The sequence below is a fragment of the Hippopotamus amphibius genome, chromosome 3 (genome assembly GCF_030028045.1).
Source record: "Hippopotamus amphibius kiboko isolate mHipAmp2 chromosome 3, mHipAmp2.hap2, whole genome shotgun sequence".
Classification (NCBI taxonomy): Eukaryota; Metazoa; Chordata; class Mammalia; order Artiodactyla; family Hippopotamidae; genus Hippopotamus; species Hippopotamus amphibius.
Genome location: NC_080188.1, coordinates 78,871,899 through 78,891,812, shown reverse-complemented (window position 1 = coordinate 78,891,812; position 19,914 = coordinate 78,871,899). Strand labels below are relative to the sequence as shown.

Below are 19,914 nucleotides of genomic sequence, written 5' to 3'. Positions count from 1 at the left end.
AGGAAAACATAGGCAGAACACTCTGTGACATCCATCAAAGCAAGATCCTTTTTGACCCACCTCCAAGAATAATGGAAATAAAATCAAGAATAAACAAATGGGGCCTCATGAAACTTAAAAGCTTTTGCACAGTGAAAGAAACCATAAAGAAGACAGGAAGACAACCCTCAGAATGGGAGAAAATACTTGCCAACAAAGCAAAGGACAAAGGATTAATCTCCAAAATATATAAGCAGCTCATGCAGCTTAATACCAAAAAAGCAAATGACCCAATCCACAAATGGGCAGAAGACCTAAACAGACATTTCTCCAAAGAAGACATACAGATGGCCAACAAACACATGAAAAGATGCTCAACATCACTCATCATTAGAGAAATGCAATTCAAAGCCACAATGACGTTTCACTTCACACCAGTCAGAATAGCTATCATCAAAAAATCTAGAAACAAATGTTGGAGAGGGTGTGGAGAAAAGGGAGCCCTCCTGCACTGTTGGTGGGAATGTAAGCTGGTACAGTGACTGTGGAAAACAGTTTGAAAGTTCCTTAAAAAACTAAAAATGGAACTACCATATGACCCAGTAATCCCACTACTGGGCACATACCCAGAGAAAACCATAATCCAAAAAGAAACATGTACCATAATGTTTATTGCAGCACTATTGACAATAGCCAGGACATGGAAGCAACCTAAGTGCCCATCAACAGATGAATGGATCAAGAAGATGTGGCACATATATACAATGGAATATTACTCAGCCATAAAAAGGAGCGAAATTGAATTATATGTAATGAGGTGGATAGACCTAGAGACTGTCATACAGAGCGAAGTAAGCCAGAAAGAGAAAAACAAATACCGTATACTAACTCATATATATGGAATCTGAGGAAATGGTATTGATGAACCCAGTGACAGGGCAAGAGTGGAGATGCAGATGTAGAGAATGGACTTGAGGACACGGGGCTGGGGTGGGGGGCGAAGGGGAAGCTCGGATGAAGTGAGAGAGTAGCATAGACATAGATACACTACCAAATATAAAATAGCTAGTGGGAAGTTGCTGTATGAGAAGGGGAGATCAACTTGATGATGGGTGATGCTTTAGAAGGCCAGGACAGGGAGGGTGGGAGGAAGTTGCGGGAGGGAGGGAATATGGGGATATATGTATAAATACAGCTGATTCAGTTTGGTGTGCCTCAAAACTGGTACAAGAATGTAAAGCAATTATATTCCAATAAAGAGCTTAAAAAAATAAATAAATAAAGGTACTTGAAATTTAAAAAAAAAGAAATTACCACCCAGGTCAATCAAGGAAAAAGAGTGCTGACAAGCATCAGAGAAGACATTTGCAGAGCAAGGAGCAGGAAAGCTGTTTGAGGACACTCTCCTGGAATAACTTCCTCCCACAGGAGGGAGGAATGAAATCTTCAGGTGGCTCAGGAAGATTCAAAAAGTCACACAGAATATCTGGCTGAGGAAGGAGTCACCAAGCCTTGCTGTGAGGGTCTTGAGGGGAGAACCAGTGAGATGGTGAGAAGGGGCCCAGCACAAAAGTGAACAGGGATCGGTCAAGATGAAGGAGGCCAGCTGTGCCCTTGGGAAGACAGAGAAAGGCCAAGCAACATAGGGCAGAGGGACAGAGCAGGGCATGGCCTTGGAGGAGATACGCTGAAGGGAAGCAGGGCATGGCTAGGAGATGAGAAGGGGGGCCGAGAGTAAGTACCCCGCCACGGTACCCTGCAGCTACCTTCTCTCATCTTCCCCACTTACTGAATCATATTTCTTGCCATGTACCCTTCATGCACTTAACATCATTTGTCACAGCCTCCCAGTGAGGTTGGTACAACTCGCTCCATTTCATGGAAGGAAACTGAAACATAATGAGGTGCAGTGAACTCATCCAAATCCAAGGTCACCAAGGTATAAGATGGTGAAAATAGGATCTCAAAATGTTGTGTTTTAACTCAAAACCCCCACTTTTAGCCACTGTATTCATTTCCTAGAAATGTTGTAACAAGGTCCTGGGGGGCTTAAGATCAACAGAACTGTCTTGTCTCAGGGTTGGTTCCTTCCACGGGCTGTGAGGAAAGCACCTGGATCTGGCCTCTCTCCTTGGCTTGTGTGTGGCCATCTTCTCCCTGTGTGTCTTCACACTTCCTTCCCTCTATGCTTGTTTCCGTGTCCAAATTTCCCCTTTTTATAAGGAGACCAGTCGTATTGGATTACAGCCCAACCCTGCTGACCTCATCTGAACTAATCACATTTGCCATGATCCTACTGCCAAATGAGGTCACGTTCTGAGGTACTGGGGCCAGGGCTTCAGTGTATGAATTTGGAAGGGGTGCGTAATTCAACTCAGAACAGCTGTTATCTCCTACCGGCCCCCAGTGGCTAGATGGTAGACCAGAAAGACCAAGACTAGCTTACTAAACCTGAACAAAGCTCTCTGCTCTTGAGAGCCTCCATTAAAATGGGATAACCTCCCCTGGCTCAGTCCCTGTAAAGAAAGAATGAGTTGAATGCCCACTCCTGGCACAGACAATCCATTGCTTTCCCCACCCGTACCCTCAACTGCAGATGTTTCTACTACTACAAAAAAAAAAAGGGGGAGTTACAGTCCTCCTAGGCCATTTGGCTCTGTTCTCACCTGGCATCTCCTTTCCAGGCACAGAGACCACCAGGGCCAACCTTTGGGTGACACCATCGAATGCAAGCCCCACTGCAAGTAAGAAACAAAATCTGAGCACCCTCTCTCGGTGCCCAAAGCCCCCCAGCCACTGTGCCTCTGAATGAACATGGGCCAAAACCTGGTCAAAGCAGCTGGTGCTAAATGAGGGGGCCTGAGGGGCCTGAGCTGTGAGGGAGGCAGGGCCATTGCTCAGCCAGCCTTCTGCAGATGCTCAGGGGATCAGCCACACCCAGGCAGCAAAACACAAAGAAACCTTCCCCCCTCCCCCCACTGCTCTTCCGGGGAAATGACCTGGCAGTGTAAGAGAACACCTCCTGATCCCCCTACTAAGTATACTCTGGGCCAGGCCCAGAGGGAGGCTGGGGCTGTGGCCAGCAAGGCCACATTGGTCCTATTTGCAGAGGAAGACACCCCCAGCTCCCCTCTGGTGTGACCCCATTCTTCCTGAAACAACCACAGGAGGGGTCTTCAGGGCTGGGGGCTAAGGAGCTCTTGCAGCCGGCACTGTCCTGAGGCTTCACTGTCACCACGCTGTTACCCTGCAGAACACAGGTGCCCCGACAACAAAGATGCACGTGACAAGCACAGCAGTAACAGTACAGGGACTGGCAGAGCCCACTACCTGAGCACGTACTATGTCGTGGGCATGCTGCTTGTATTCAGTCACTTCAACCCAAAACCTCTGGGTACCGTATTCTTTTTAGGATGCAGGAACAGAATCATAGAGTCAATTTAATTTACCCCAAACCACGCAAGTAGCCAGATTTGTAGCAATTTCCTTGACCAAGTAAATGGTGAGAAACATCCTTTGGGAGTTAACAACAGCAGGTTGGGTGCACGTCACTGTGAATGATGGACGTCTCCCTCGAGCAAGCAAAGAGGTCAAGTCCCAGTGCGGTGGGTCTTCTTTTACTGCCCACGGCTATACACCAATTAAGAACACGGCCAGGCAATCACCCCCAGTGCTAACCCGAGCCCACGCACTTTAAGTGCCACAGGTTTGCATTCTCCCACAGAAACAGGAAAGTGTGACCCAGGCCAGGTTTCTCTTCTACATTCCTAAGCAGTGGGCACAGGCAGGAAGTGATAACTCAGAAAATAAGACATGGGGATCTCTACCATCCCCACCCCCGGTCAGGCTGGCCCTCGGCCTCAGGGCTGACCGTCATCATGGGGCCCTGGGCTCTTCAGCAGCCCCAGTACTCTCCATTGGGCCCGGAGTTCAGCATCTTAAATTACATTTCACCGAGACGGTCCTTACTTTTAGGGAGAACTTTTCAAAGGGCTTGTGTCCCTGTAAACACCTGACCCCACACTTGACACCTTACATGGTCCTGGGGGGGCGACTTCCAAACGGATGACCAGACTCTGGAATCATCTCACCTGGCAGAGAAGCAACAGATACATCCTTCCTGTGACCGTCTCAGGGGAGAACGGTGACAGGCCAAGGATCCTGCCGTGGGGAAGAGAGACGTGCTGGGCCCCCACAGCGGGCCCTGGAGCAGGGCTGGCTTCACAATCCTGAGGCCCCTAAAAATGAGCTCCACATCCCAGGGACTCCAGGTCAGGGGACAGACACGTACCCCCTTCCCAGAGAGGCTGGTTTAGCCTGTGCCTGGGATTCGGAGGCAGAGAAGACTGAGGAAGCACCGCTGGGGCACCTCGCGTGCGGGGGCGTGGCGGAGGCTCCTCCAGGAAGGGTCCGCATGCCTGACCCGCCGCCCTGCAGCCCGGCTTCATCCAGAGGGAGACGTGAGCGCTGAGGCCTGGAAAACAGAGGGAGCGTGGGGTGGGGGGTCAGGGCTGTACACGGAAGCGCGTCAGGAGGGCCGGCCTCACACACAAAGTCCTGGAGGGCGGGGGCAGCACCCAGGCCCATCCTGGTCCAGGTTCCTGCATCCCACGGGGGTGAAACCCATTCAGGCGGCTGGAGGGGGCCCGCCAGGACCTCACCTGTCAGAGAGGACCGCTGCCCCAGAAACACGCCCCGCTCCGAAGCAGCAAGGCTCCGGGTCAAGCCACCCTACCCGTGCGGGCACACATGCCAACACCAGGGGAAGAGTGCGAGCCCCTCCCCCGGCTGCCAGACCACGAGGTGTTACAGAGCCAGTGAATTCCACAATCTCTTCCCCACACGAGCACACACATCCGATAGTAAATTATATTTTATTTCATGTACAGAGGACTTGGGGCCGAAAGGGGGTGCTGGGGAAACAGCACACAGGTGAGCAGCACAGAGGAAAAGCCTGTTGTGAGTCCGCCGGTGCCCTGAGTCCAGGGAGCAGGGGGTCCCCAGGGAGGGCCGCCGTATATCCGGGAAGCAGCCTTTGTCTGCCGCCCTCTGGGTTTCGACCAGTGCACTCCCCGCCTGCCCACACCAGAGTTAACGGCACATCCTGCAAACACAGTTCCCTTTCAGGTGCGCAAGGAGGTGTCCGGCGGTGTGGCCGCCCGTGGGGAGGGTGGGCCAGCAGAAGGCCACCCTCCCACTCGCTCTGTAGATCAGAAAATTAAAAATCACAAGTCCCGAGGCTTGAAAATGCGCAGTCCATTCTGTTAATCCGGACATCCTCCTCCCACGGCCCAGATCTGCACAGCCCTGCATGGTCCTGGGTGGTGTGTCCCCCACCCCCACGTCTAGCAGAGTGTCCACCCTGCCCGCCCTGGAGTGCCAATCCGTGATCCGTCACTGCCGTGTGTCCAGGTGGCTGTGGGTTCTGCCCGGGAGGCAGACGGTGCTCGCCGACCGTCCCCGGGCAGGTCCTTGGGGGCCAGGATCTGTGTGGGGCCCCCACGGGCCGGGCGCTACAGCAGCTTGACGTAATTCTGTGGAATCAGCCCCCTCTTGCCATTCAAAGTCCCTTCCAGCCAGCCAGGTTCCCTCGAGGTTTGCACTGAAAAGGAAGAGAGATCACTTTTTACCCAAACGCTCCCAGGTACTTGGCGCCTGTGAACTCACTGCACCACTGTGGGTCTCAAAGGCTCAACCAACACCGAATGGGGGCCGTTCCTGGGACGTCTGGTTACAAGTCTGCACACGAGTTATTTACAGGTGCCCCCCGGCCACCCCAGCCTTCACCTGTCTTCCCGCCACAGCCTCCTCACTGGTCCCCCAGCTTCCGGTCAGGCTCCTCCCAATCCACGGTGCACAAAGGAGCAGGGTGAACTTGCCAGGACACACAGCTGGACACAGCACCGCCCTGCATAAAGCCCACTGTCCACCTAGAGAAAGCCCCAACTGAGTCTCTAGGCCCCTGCATGGGCAGCGCCTTCTGCGGATGTGCCCCTCCCCCTCCTTTTCCCCGGGGAATTCCTCCTCTTCAGAGACCCCTCTGGGGAGTCTTCCTCGGCCATGCTCGGCACTTGCCAGGCCTCACCCCACATCGTCTGGGCACATGAATGGGGAGCTCCCGAGGGCAGGGCAAGGCCTTCCACACCTGGGCCCAGCGCCCAGCACACTCCATGGTCTACAAATAGCCATGACAGATACAAAGGACAGTGACCACAGGCTGGACAGCAAAGGGCACGGGGTCCAACCACGCATCACCAGGGTTTGGAAGCATCTAGTAGCCCCCAGCGGTGGCAAGTCCTGGCTCAGGCCTCGGCCACACCAGGCGCAGACGTGGCCGCCGTGTGAGTAGAAGGAAGGGGAGGTGCGGGCTGGCCCTGCAGACCAAGTCGGGAGCTGGCCGAGCAAGGCAGCCATGACCGCAAGCCCCAAGAAGACGGCTGACGGTGCAGCTGCAATCCAGCACGTGTCCACGTGCCGACACGCAAACGCTCCACGGGACAGTTCTTCCTCCCTATGTGCGACGCACTCTTTATTCGTTGTTAATGCTGACTGCGACTCAGCAAATGGAGCTCATAACCCACTCCTGTGCAGCAGCCCACCGTCGGACCTCTACCTGGCTGGTCCCCTGTTTACGCTTGGACAACCCTCCTCCCCCTTCAGATACCAGCCGAAGTAACCCCTCCCTCCAAGACCACTCCCAATGCTCCAGACCAGGTCGGAGCCCATGTATGTGCCCCCTACACATTCCGTGTGTGTGTGTGTGTGTGTGTGTGTGTACACACGCAGGGACCCTCCCTCGCAGTCTAGGCTCTAACATGAGACAACCTGCACTCCCCAGCACAGCGTGTGGTCAGGCTCATTTGCTGGAAGGACGAATAAACAAATGAACCGGAGATGCGCCCTCCAGGTGACCTGGCAGCACCCCTTTCTTCACACCCTGACTTGTACCCCAACATCCTTCCTCACAGCAGGGTGTTCAAAGGCTCTCACTTCATCCCATGCTGGCAGTGCTGCCGGAGCACAGCCCCCGTTGGGGGAAAAGGACTGGATTGTATGGGGAAGACGTCCAGGGGTCTTGCAGTGGCGGGGGGGGGGGGGGGCATCTGCTGAGTAGATCCCTTCGTCTGACCCTCTGGGAGGTAGTGACCGTGCGGGAGGAATGAGGACAATCCCCCCGCGGACGCTGGGCTGCCACCCAGCCACCGTCTCCTGTGGGCACAGGGCAGGTCAGCAGCTCCGTGCCCCACACCAAGAGGCTGCTCACTGAAGACTCCCACGCTACGACACGGCAGCACCCAGCACAGCACCCAGCTCACGGAGCACACACTGGGGGGCGCTAACGATGTGCCAGGTACCTCCTGCGCCCCAGACCCCGTCCTGTCACTACGAGCTGTGTGGTCCTGGGCGAGGCTCACAGCCTGAAGACCCTGATGAGTATGTGATGACGGTTACACCAAGGCCTCCTGCTATCATGGGCTTTTTCACTTGTGGTACAAGTCATGTAACATAATAGTAACCATTTTAACCATTCTTAAGTGTACAGTTCAGTGGCATTAAGTACATTCGCAGTGTTGTATAACCATCACCACTATCTCTTTCCAGAACTTTCCAGAACACTATCTCTTCCCAAACTGAAATTGTGTCCCCATGAAACGCTAACTCCCCATTCCCTCTCCCCAAGCTCTTGGTAACTTTTATTCTATTTTCTGTCCCCATGAGTGTGCCTACTATAGATGTTTCATATCAGTGTGATCATACAATATTTGTCCTTTGGTGACTGGGTTATTTCACTTAGCATAATGTCTTCAAGGTTCTTCACGTTATAGCACACGTCAGGATTTCATCCCTTTTGTGGCTGAATATGATCTTATGTATACAGACCACATTCTGTTTATCCAGTCAGTGGGCACTTGGGCTGCTTCTACCTTTTGGCTGTTGTGAATAATGTGGCTATGCACATGGGTGTACAAATGTTTGAGTCTCTGCTTTCAACTCTTCGGGGTATATACCCAGAAGAGGAATTACTGGACCACATGGTAATTCTATGATTCATTTTTGAGGACCCGCCATACTGTTTTCCACAGCAGCTGCACCGTTTTACATTCCCACCAGCCATGCACATGGGTCCCGACCTCTTCGCATCCTCACCAACACTTGTTATTTTCCACATTTTTGATAGTGACCATCCTAAAAGGTGTAAGGTGGTATCTCATGGTGGTCCTCCATGTGCTCCTGATGTACCATCCCATAACAAGCACACTGAGCTAGTGACAAGAATACTCTGTGAGAAGCTTTCTCCAGAACAGAATCTGGTCTCAATTTGGGGTATTTTTTCACCCAGTGTAAACAAGATGAATGACAAACATCTAAGTCATCATAACAACACAAATAGCAGGAACCCACACTCAACTCAAGAACTACCACTCATTCCTGTGTCCTGTCCTCCCCCCTCGCACCCTCCCCCTGCTTCAAGGGGGTCAGCGTCTTCAATGCCGTGTTTCTCACTGTCTTACCCCAGCGGTGGTTCAAATACAGGTTCACCACGTTATACGCTTATATCCCTAATAATAGACTATTTATTTAGCTTATTTCTGAGTTGAACCAGAATCACACCCTACAGAGTCTTCTTGCACTTAATTTTCTTACTTAACGTGATCTTCTAGGATTCCCTCATGTTAGGAATATATATAGGAATGCAACTGTTAGGTTGTGGGGTCTATAACAGGGTCAACGTTCTAAGGTAATGGCAAGCTATTTCCCAAGGATTGCTCTTTAAGTATTTGAGGACTTTAAAATGAATCACCAGCAGCTTTTAAAGATGAATCTGGGCCACACCTGCTCCCCAAACAATGGACAGATCCTGTCTCTCCAGGTTAAAAATGAACAAAATCCGGCAAGCCAGGCAGCCAGCCTGCCTGCCCAGAGAGGGTCAGCCCCTGGAGATCCTAACGCCAGGCAGCCCTGGGGAGGGAGACCGCTCCCTGCATGGACTGGTGGGACTGCCAGCTGCAGAGCTGCCTCTCTGGAAAGAGAGCAGAACTGACTGGTCACCAGGGTAACTTATTTCTGAGGTTCCCCAAGCCCAGAGAAAAGGGGACAAGCCCTCTGGCTGTCACAGGCACATCAGCGGCCCCGAGACTTTACACACCATGCCCCCTGGGGGATATGGGGGGCATTGCCCCAGAACAACGGCTAAGCACTAGTGTGTCTACTATAGAAATGAATCTTCAGCTCAGAATTTAAACTCAAGTCCAGGTCCACACAGTAAGAGCAAAGAGCAAGGAACAGTTATCACACAAGATGATTACGAAAGATCCCTTTCCCTTCCACACTCTGGGTCAGGATTTCCTACTGTTGTATATATTTGCAACCATGTGACTACTGACAATGCGACCCAGGGGCCACTTTAACCTGGATTTTGTCTTTTCCAAATGCCACTGAATGGCATAAGCCAATTTCCTTTGTTGTCTGCATGAGGGACAAGAGAGGCTGGCACGGAAGAGCATTTATGACAGCTGGAAGAGTCCAAATGCACGGGCGAGCACAGGAAAATGTCTTGGGCATTTCAAGGATGCTAAGTATCGCTGGTCTGCAGGAAGGACGTGTTCCTGGCGACCCTCCGGTGGCTGAGTTATAAACAGTGGCCGCCTGGAGCAATGGCAGCCGAGGCCGGGAGAGCTATAGGTCCAGCCCAGCCTGCATCAATCCTCAGAAGGGGAGACCCACAGCCGTTCAACAAAAGGCATCACTAGACATGCTCTGAGCAAACACGTCTAACTATCAGACGTTATAAAGTCTCTGCTAAGAGATCAACTACGCACGGAAGATGAAGGTGCAAACGCACAGAAAAGAATAAATCCTGCTTCAGGGTCCTGCATTTTCTGTGACCTAAGAAACAGTAAGTCTGGGGGCGTGGGTTCTCATGCTGGTCCCCAGGCGTATCTGTCACTACAGAAGATCGGGGGTGGAGGTGCCTGCAAGGCAAGGAGCTCACGTCAAATGAGATGTGCACATGCCTGTAGGGGGAGGGTGTCAACACAGCAGCAAGGCATCTCTGGAGCAGCTGGCCTGGGGGAGGGCCTGAGGAACCCCCGAAACTCCCCGGGTGCCCCAGCCAGCCATCCAGACAGAGCTGGACACCAGCACCACAGAGCTCTGAATCTGAGGGGTAGGGGACATGCCTTGGCTCAAAACGGAGACGGGTCCATGGGCACCAAGTGAGGTTCTGAGATCAGCAACATCCTCCATGACATCTGTGCTGCCCTCGTGGCCCAAAATGCGGCCCTGACACATCACCACGCGCGTGGACCTCTTTGTAGCTCAGGATGGAGAATCAGATACAGAGAGAACTTAGGGAACTTATCCAGGGTCACACAGAAAGTGGAAAAGCCAACTGACCTCAGGCAAAGTAAGTGCAGGGCTGACAATCCAGCTACCTGCTATCAATGTCTCTCCCATTTCCGAAACACACTGAGGTACATGTGTGGCTGTATACGTGGATATGTGTGTGTGTAGAGAGAGAGACACACACATCTATGCACACCCTATTTTTTCTTAGGAGGACTCCTGCAAGTCACCAAGGGACTTTAAAGGTGGAGAACTTCAGTTTCCCACGTGAGACATCTATCAGCCTTTCCCGATATCCAAGCTGGCAGAACCAGACTTGGTTGAGGTCCTGACCCCCGTTCCCGTGTCTCTGTGCCCAGAGGAGGAGGAGTCTTTGGGCCCGGCGTGGTGCTGATTGGTCTGAAGTCCTGGCTGGCTGTGAGTTTAAGGTGAGGACATGACCTCGTTTTTGCCATTGAGATGTAAGAACAGGTCACCTATGAAGGATATTCTGTAAACGTTTTCTCATGCTTAAAAAAAGAACACAAGGATAAGGCACCCCCTTCTGCTAGGGTTGAGTGTGGCCATGAGGCCCGGAACTGGGGCAGCCATCCTGCCCTCACTGGAGAACCAGCCAGAGGCCCCTGTCCACAAGCTAAGATGGAAACACTGCAGTCTTGGGTGACATCTCTGAGAATGCGATTAAGCAGCCCTGGGGCTCCCCGCGTGCAGACTTCTTATTGTGTGAACAAATCCACTTTCATGACTGCTTTAACCAGTTCTATCTGTTACTTGCAGCCACAGGCATCCTAATAGATACACCGTCTACCAAGGTAAGTACCGCATCAAACAATACTGAGTGATGAGGCTCCCGAACAAATCTAATCACACAGCATCAGAATTCATCCTCATTTCTCAAATGGTGGGTTTCAACGTTCTCAGCTTTCCCTTCTGCCATATGGATGCCCATACGTGACAGGCCTGGAGCAGGGCAGCTAATGGACCACACTCTTCCGGCCAAACTGCATGCATGTATGTGATGGTGACAGAGGACTGATCTTGCTTCTACTCCAAGAACAAAATCTCTCCACGAAGTATAATTCTGTCCTACGTGGGGTTTTGTGTTGTTGTTTGTTTTCTGACACTATCAGGAGTCTCTGGCTCTCCAGAGTACGCATCACACAGATATAGAAATCTCCTCTAAATGAGGCAAGTTGCTTTCTAAAAAACAAGCATCAGCACATGCCGCATTACTGACAATATAGCACCAGGCGCTGTGTTGATGTACTCCATATATTCCAAACATTCTGGCTAATCAGCCATTCCATTCCAAGCATCAAAGGTTCTCGCTGCCTCTCCAGAACTCTTTTGGGCAGCTCCGCCTCCACACAACATCACTGTTTCCGTAGCAACCAATGAATTTCATAATGAGGAGGACTGGGAAAGAAGAAATCAAGGCGGGGGGCGGGGGAGAGACATACACTGAACCACAGGAGGAATTTGTGAAATCTGAAGCCGGGCATAGCTCCTAAACGCTTATGTGTGACTATTAAACATGCAACTTAAAAATCTATACCCTGGTTTCAATATGCAAAGTCAATACCCATATCTAGAGACTCACACACTATTCAAATGAGTGAAATTCATATAAAGCATAAGAATGGTAAGGGAATGAGAAAGCAAAATTGGTTGACAATAGCACTCATCTGGAACTCAGAGCTTGGCGAACCAGAAGCATTTAGGAGGCTTGGCTGGGGACTCTGGGGGAGGAAAACAGAGGATGCAAATGAGAAATCTTTCTTGACTCCAAGCTGCACTGGCTTCTCTTCATCAGGAGAAAGATGTCCCGAACGAAGTCCCTCAAGAGTTAAAAAGACTGGAGAATCACCAAGATGAAAGCGGAAGTGGGCACCCACGGCCCCCTGGCATTCAGTTCCCGGGAGCCACGTGGGCAAGCTCTTGCTCGTCCAAAGCATCAAAGGATAGACTTGTGTTCTGACAACCCCACAGCCACGGACCGCCTGCCTGGTCTGGGTGGTAGACCCCCTGGGCTGGCAGAAGACAGCCTCCCACAAAGTTCCCACTAACACTTACCATCTTCAAAAATCGCCCCTATCTCGAAAGACAATTCCGAGCTGTGTTCTGCTTCACACGGGTACACCGCCCGGGCCTTCCGATGGATGACACTGAACAGGGAACATGCAAGACACAAACTGAAACGTGAGGACCCTCACCTCTCCCGCGCCCACATTTCCCAAATCTCATTTTCTATGTCACCAGCGTGGCAGCTCCTTCCAAAAAGGAAATTAGTGGGAAAGTGAACATCAGGCAAAACCACAGCACTTGATTGTCAAGTAAATGACGGGTTTCAGACTCCAATCTTTCTTTAGGGAGCCTCTCTGAGAAGCTTTCCCTGAACCTCTTCCTCTAATCCTCCTCTCCGCTCAGTGGGATGCCCTTCCTTCTTGTTCAGCATTATTAGAACCACAGGGCACATTTATTTCTGAAGCATTTAGGTTTATCTATTAAGGAAAAGCACCGGTGTCTTGAGACAGAAGGCGAGGCAGTGAAGGGCAGAAGCACGTGGACACTAAAGGGGCTCCAGCCACGCACCGCGGACACCGAGCTGTCTAGACTGACAGTCGGCTTCCATGCCACCCTAGAAGGGGCTCGTTGTTCTCAGCTGGGTCTTCTTCATGTGACCCCCTCACTCTCGCCCCCAAAAGGCACATCAGGCTCGACTTCTTGCCACTTGTCAAAACATCCGGTTTGTCCTTGTGGGAAAAGAACACAGTGGGGAAGGATGGAAACTAGGCTGTCGGCCAGATGTACACCGAGGCAGAAGGAAGCATCCTATCTCACCGGAGGCAGGGAAGCCACTGATGGGGAGAAGAGCCTCAGCCTGCCGCCCTGGAGGAATGACTTTGCTAAAGTGCCTCTGGCCTCTGCACCACTCGCTCACTAAAGGACCATGTTAATTATGGTTTCCAGTGCCCCATTTACCTTCCTTTAAAAAAAGTACGTGCTTTCTATTCATGTATAAGAAGTTCTTCCAAAACATGTGGTTTCATAAATGCACACCCAGCACCAAACAGAGCAGGTTCAAGCAGATCTCACGGAAGGCAAATTCCTCCTAAGAATGTACTTGCTCTTGAACCTTTAAGTCTAAGACAAGGTTGTAAATGTTGTCGACGAAGTCCGGGAAGCCGGAAGCTTTTTCCACGCGGGGAACGTAAGAACTCACTCCGGCTGATCAAGCCCCTCTGTGTGCTGTCCCCATATTGTACATCATACTCCAAGCAACGTACCTTTCAGGTGGCTTGTCCGCTACGGTGGCAGGAAGAGAGAGGGGGAAAGGCGACAGCTTGGGTGAAGGAGGTGTAACAGCTGGGTGGCAGCTTGGTGTGGTTGGAGATTGAGGGTTAAGCCACTGGACCATGGATGATCGGGCCTGGCTTGGGCTAAGGGTGGAAGTTTGAAGAACAGGATTAATAGTATAAAGGCCATGGAACATCAAATACACGACACCCCATTCCTCAAGGGCTAGGATGACAGCTCCTTTCTCTCTCCTGATGATTGAAAGGGGCAGAGTCCTCTCCACCTCCTCTCAGCTCTGTAGCCCCAAGAGCCACACCCCAAAACCAGAGTTGCCTTACTGCACTTCTCCAGGTTTGTGGAGGAGATCTAGTCTTCTCCAACCTAGCGCCGTACTGGTGCATGAATTAGGACACCAGAATCCCATGGCCAAAACTAATTGCTTGGACTTTTTGAGGTATTCATGTTTTTTACTCATAAGGAAAGTCACAAAAATCTACAGTCAAGCTCGGGACCCACAGTTCTAAAAATTCAACAGTAGCCTTTCAATGTCTAAAGCTCTTTCATCTGGTCATATACACGTGGCAACTCAGAACAAAATGCCACTGGGAATCAAGATGCCTCTAGAGTGGACCAAAGACTAGCATTTAAGGGAGAAACCAATGGACAGCAAACCTTTGGTGACCTTAACATTCCCTAATATTTGCCAATTTTGAAAATAAGTTAATGTCAAAAGGTCAGTAAACAGACTCATGGAGGGGCTTCTAAATGTGGAAAGTTCAATAAATTACGTGTTGATCTGAACTGAGTTATTCTTCAATGATGTCAAAACTAGAGGCTTGTGACTATTGGCTGTGAAATCCTGCTGTAAAAGCACAGTGCTGAAAGCTTCTCATCTCACTCAAGTACATTTTCAACACGTATGGATTCAGTGCTGCTACACCCAGATGCCCCTCACCTCAAATTCACCCTCTATGGCTAAAACCAGTTTCCACGAGCAGCTTCTGTGTCTTTCCACATTCCTGAGCATTATTGTTGGTTCTTCTAAAGCAGAACTAACACCACATTATGTCCATTTTTACTGCAAAAAGCTCCCAGGCTGTTCCTTTCTCGACCTCCTCGTCACGAGCAGGAGATGACTGCATCCTCACTGCTCATGCCTGTGTCACCGCCGAGGTCTCCTAGCCAAGCCCCCAGCCCCATGCCTTCCATTCGGCCTGCACCATCAGCCACCCTGTCTGCCTCCCCAGGAAGAGGTGAGCTCCCCCACCTGCCCTCTGGGGGCTCCCCAACCTGCCCGGCAGCCTGGCCCCTCGGCCCACAGCTCTGTTCCGCTGACTTCCCCTCCTTCCCCCTCAGGCTCTCCCACTTCTCTGCCAGCTCCAATCTGTCTCTCTCTCAGCTCAGCCTCAGCCGCCTCCCCCAGTTCTTCTCCTCCGACCTCTCTAAGTCACAGACCTTCTCTGAAGGCCCATCATACCAATAAATGGGAGGGCAGATCAGCATGAGTTGCTCTGTGATGGTTTCAGCCAGTTCTCTCGCCTCTGGGGTGAGAGCAGGTGGGTAACTCTTTGTGTAGATTCCACAAAGCCGGTCAGAGTGCTCGGCTCGGGACGTCTTCCTGCCACATCCAAGCAACCAAGTCAGATGTGCTGACACTACAACTGGATTTTAGACACCAGGTCTGTGAAATATTGCATTACTGACTTGATAGATATTTAGTACACAGAAGGCTGCCTATACTTTGATCAGAATAAGCGGGGGAGGAGGCACATTTTAAAAACATTATGCTTTGAACAACTTATTTACAATCCCTGCATCCAGCCATTCATCTGGAAGTCATAAAACCTATTTAATGCCAAGCAAAGAAACCTATACATCTCAAGGGGATTTGTAATGCCAAAAGCAAAAGTTACTCCATTTTTTAGCAGAAAATGAACCTTTAATGGTGTCTCACTAATCAGGAAGGGAGAAGATGGCAAGAGTGAAGCTCTGACAGAGAATTTAAGACCACAGTTAGCCAAACAACTGCCATTTTATCTCACAGCAATTACCCCACCCCCATCAACGCTTCCTTGGTCGTAAGTAGTCAAGTGATGAAATGATAGCCATCCACCTGCTGAGAGGGAGGACAGCTATGGGATGAAGATAAAGTAACAATGTGTGTATTTATAAGGCTCTTTAAAAGTAAAGGTCATCAATTTTATAGCTATTATCTACTTCATCCTCACAGCTTTCTTTAAAGAAAAAACAATACTGTTTTGTTTTGTTTTTATGTAATGGAAAAATACCCCTTCTAGAAAGTGAAAGTATTGTTGGAAGAGCAGACGCAGACGGTAAGGGCCTATCCTTAGCTCGGCTTTCTCCACCTCGTCCTAAAACAGGAGCTCAGAGTCAACCATCCTTGTCCAGAGTTAAGCTCTCAACATGAGCCCTTTTTGCTTCTTGGTTTGTCCTCTGTGATTTTTCTGTTGCCTTTCAACACACAGATGTGCTATGTGATCCCATACTCTCCAGTTCACCAAGAGAGCCTTTCAGGCTTCCCACTTAGACCTAAATTTCTATATTTGAGTCCCTGGGTTTCCCCACAGCATCTCAGAAGCCTCAGCTCGGAACTTGTTCTCTGTGGGCACGAACTTTACGGGCTGGACTTTTCATAAGGGGTCGTAAGACTCAAGTCGGGGAACGGCCTCTACAGGCGGAGGAGGCATCCTAAGTCCTGTGGATAACTGAAGTCCTGTGAAAGAGGAGACCCGCCCAGCAAAACAAAGTTCAGGAAACGAAGCAGAGTGGCCTCGAGGATACAAGAAGACTTTCCACGGGCTTCTCCGCTGGCAAGAAGTAGGGATGAGGCAGGAAGCAAGAACCGATTAAATAAATATACTCAAGACCTAAGGCCTCAATTCTCACCTCAGCCAGCAGAGGCCAGACAATGTTTCACAGGTGTCTCCAGAAGCAACCTGCTGACAATTTTTTTTTCTTTTTGAAAGGCAAGAAATTGTACACATGAATTTCTTTATATAAACCATCTCCTACTTTCCAGAATGTGGGTTTTGTTTTGTTTCTTGGTAATAAGGACCAAAAAATATTTTTTCACTACTTAATTCTTTAAAAGATAATACTTATATTTTCTGAGAAAGCAGTAGAGGAAAGTATTCCTTTTAAAAGATAATTTCTGATATTCTCTTTCCCTTCTTTGACTTAAAATGTTTCAGAGGAACCCTAAGCATTAGAGGGCAGCCCATAGCAAAGGCCGAGAAGTTTTTCCTCAGCCTGGGCCCTAGGAAAGAAAGAGGCCCTAAGGCATCCATGTACACAACGAATGAATCCCTCTCCTGCACATCTGGAATTGCTCTAGCTACCTATGTGGGTTTTTTCTTTAAAAAAAAAAAAAACTGTTCTGTTTTGTTTTGTTTTTATGTAATGGTCTCTGTGTTTCTGCACTTCTAGTGAGCAGAGTCTGGATTATCTTGTCAAGGATGTCTGTAGAGCACAGAGCCTTGGAAGATAAAGTTGGTGTCTTCCCCTTAAGTGAAGAACAGGCTTCACTGCCCATCATAAAAGATCTGGTTTTCCTGAGCTCTGGGTTCCTCTCTTGTTAATAACACTCCATGGGCAGGTGTTATCTGGCCCACGGGGCATCACCGTATGGGAACGAGGAATTGAATTAATACTCTGAGGACTGCTATAGCTGTAATTAGTACAGTCCTTTGACCCTGACCAGGAGCCCCACGCCTTCTGCCAGCATCCTTGGAATCATGGCAGGCCAACGTGGGAGTCTGCAAAGCAGAGTCAAATTTCAGATGTCACAGTTCTTGACAGCAACCTTGGGAGCGTTGAGAAAACACGCAGGTCATTTCTTGTATTCTGTGGTTCAGAGGAGCACCCTGGCTAAGAAAGTCTTTGGGTAAAGACTTTCTGATAGGTGATCTAAGAATAAAAAGCTCATTACCAGTAGAACATAATGAAATATTTCAAGTGTTCTCTCCTACCACTTCCCAGATTTAAGCATTTTTAAAAATCTATTTAATTCCTTCTTCCTCCTGCCCCTTTAACTATGGATTTTTGATGAGTCAGACTGGCATGATCACAGATCACCAATTTTATTTAATAATGAGCTGCTGACTAACCTTTAAAAAAAGCACGTAAAGTGCCATGTTTCCTGAAAGCCAAGTTGTGGTTTGCAAAAATGGAGACAGAAGTCAACTCTTCCTGAAAAGCTCAGAAACCACATTTACCAAAACAGAAATAAATTACAGAGAAATACGACTATCTGTTTCTCTGCTCTCTTCCCAATTTCACATACTCAACCGAAAGCATCGTGATTCCTCTCTGTTCTCAGGGCAGAAGAGCCAACCTTCCTATGAGGAGAAATGTTTCCTTCTCAAAGAAAAGGAAGAAATGGAAACAAGAGGGTTTCACTAAACACACACACATTTCCTCCTGCTAACTCAGAAACTCATTCTCGAAAACGTTCTGACGTTGAAAGGCTACCTGGTATTCCTAAGGCAACTGGGACGTCTCCTGCCTCGGGGCGGGGCAGGTGAAGGGGATGGAAATAGAACATAACATTTGTAAAGATGATGAGAGAATTCTGTCCAGCAGCAAGATCCAGCACTCTTGCCAGCAAAACAGGTCTGCATTTCAGGGAAAGACCCTGTAGCTTTCACAATGGGGAGGAATAAACCCTCAACAACATGAAATTATGACCGGCGCTGTGTATGTGTACACTTTTACAGAGTTTATTTTTCTGAAAATGTAACACATCAGCGATATATGCTGCTTGGGATTCAAACTGTGACCCAATCTTCTCCAAGACCAGACTCCACGCGCCATGCATATTAAAAAAACTTTCTGGCAGCAGCAGAGCACAAACATTTCAGAAGTGGGGGAGGGGACCTAAGGCCTTAACTGTTAAAATTCGACAACAGCTGCACCAGTCACCAGAGAACGTCTGCCTCTAACAAACATTGCTTGCATAGCACAGAGGGGTCAGACTTTGGGCAGTGCTGGCAACACAAGCGCCCAATTTCAGGCTCTGGGAGCACAGAGCGTAATTTAATATTCAGGAGCGGATACATATCAAGAAAAGAAATGACTGTTTATCTGAAGTGATTAAATCCCCCCAATACCAAGATATCTGACGACGGCTTATATCATGTCGGCATCAAATCAGAAGTTTGCACCGGAAGGAAAGATTTTAAAAACCTCATTTGCAAGGTCTCCGAGCAGAAGCTAACACATTCGTGAAATGATCTTTCATTCCAGCCTGGGAAACGTACAGCATAAGTCTAGAACAGCTGTCCTGGGCAAAAGTGTTTGAAAATGTTAATAAAGACAGAAGGAAATATTGTCGATCTGTATATTATGGGAAATCTCTGTTCAAATAAATGCCACCGTTCTTCCTTAAGTGCCAGAGAGGGAAAATTCCCCAGCCAGCACGCTGCTGGTTCCAAGTGAGCACCGCGAGGGGCACAGCAGCAGGGAGACACAAGCGCCTGCGACAAGTGGCCGTGAGCCACAGCGCTGGGCCGGGAGGCCATCAGTGATCGTCAGCGGGGTGCGAACGGGACCCTGTTCACGCATCACGCATGGTCTGAGAGCTACCTGTCAGGCCCCACGCCTGCCCTGGGGACACCCAGGGAACCAGGACATCTGTCTTCCACGAGCACCCAGTCAGGTGAGAAGAGAATGACAAATCGATGACCACGACGCAGGGTGACGCGCGCCACACAGAGAGGTGCCTGGGCTCCCGCAGGAGGACAGAGCGGGGAGCAGCTGGCTGTCACGTGGGCACCCGGGGAGGCTTTCTGCCCCGAGCCGACGGTGCCATCGTCAGTATCATCACGCCCTCCCTGATACCCAGGCGCAGGTCGGCGCTGTGCCAGACACAGCTCCCTGCACGTCACCACACCCATGCCCAGCTGTGCTAACCGTTCCACGTGACACACGAGAAGCCGATCGCAGAAAGGTGAAGGTGACTCACTCAAGGTCATGTCGGGTCAGCCCCATTCTGACAAGACTGCTCAGAGCTCACAGCCTCAAGTCCCTCCGAGTGAGCAGCTGGAACAGAATAAGAGGATCTGAATGGAGAAAGAGGGGAGGCAGAGGTGCTCAGGGGGCAGGTCCACGGAGTCTGAAGGTCACGGGCAGGGTGACCAAAGGATTTTAATCACACCAATTACAAGTGCGTGAAACAACGCCACTCTACAGAGACCCCGGGTTCCGAAGACAGCCCTGGCTGTGTGCCCATCTGCAGTTTTTTAATCTCCTGAAGCTTGTTCCTTTTCTTGT

The 19,914-nt window shown here is 50.1% G+C and overlaps 1 protein-coding gene across 2 annotated transcripts in view; it reads right to left on the bottom strand.

The window, feature by feature from the left end:
* Positions 1 to 4,847: 4,847 nt before the first annotated feature.
* Positions 4,848 to 19,914, bottom strand: part of ARHGAP10 (Rho GTPase activating protein 10) — a 322,934-nt gene continuing 307,867 nt past the window's right edge. For both annotated transcript variants that reach the window (XM_057726057.1, XM_057726056.1), the window contains 3 exons: positions 13,614 to 13,766; positions 12,400 to 12,491; positions 4,848 to 5,581 (listed from right to left, as the gene is read on the bottom strand). In XM_057726057.1, the coding sequence (XP_057582040.1) occupies positions 5,493 to 5,581; positions 12,400 to 12,491; positions 13,614 to 13,766 (334 nt within the window). In that variant the 3' untranslated portion in view covers positions 4,848 to 5,492. The remainder of the gene's footprint in view (positions 5,582 to 12,399; positions 12,492 to 13,613; positions 13,767 to 19,914) is intronic.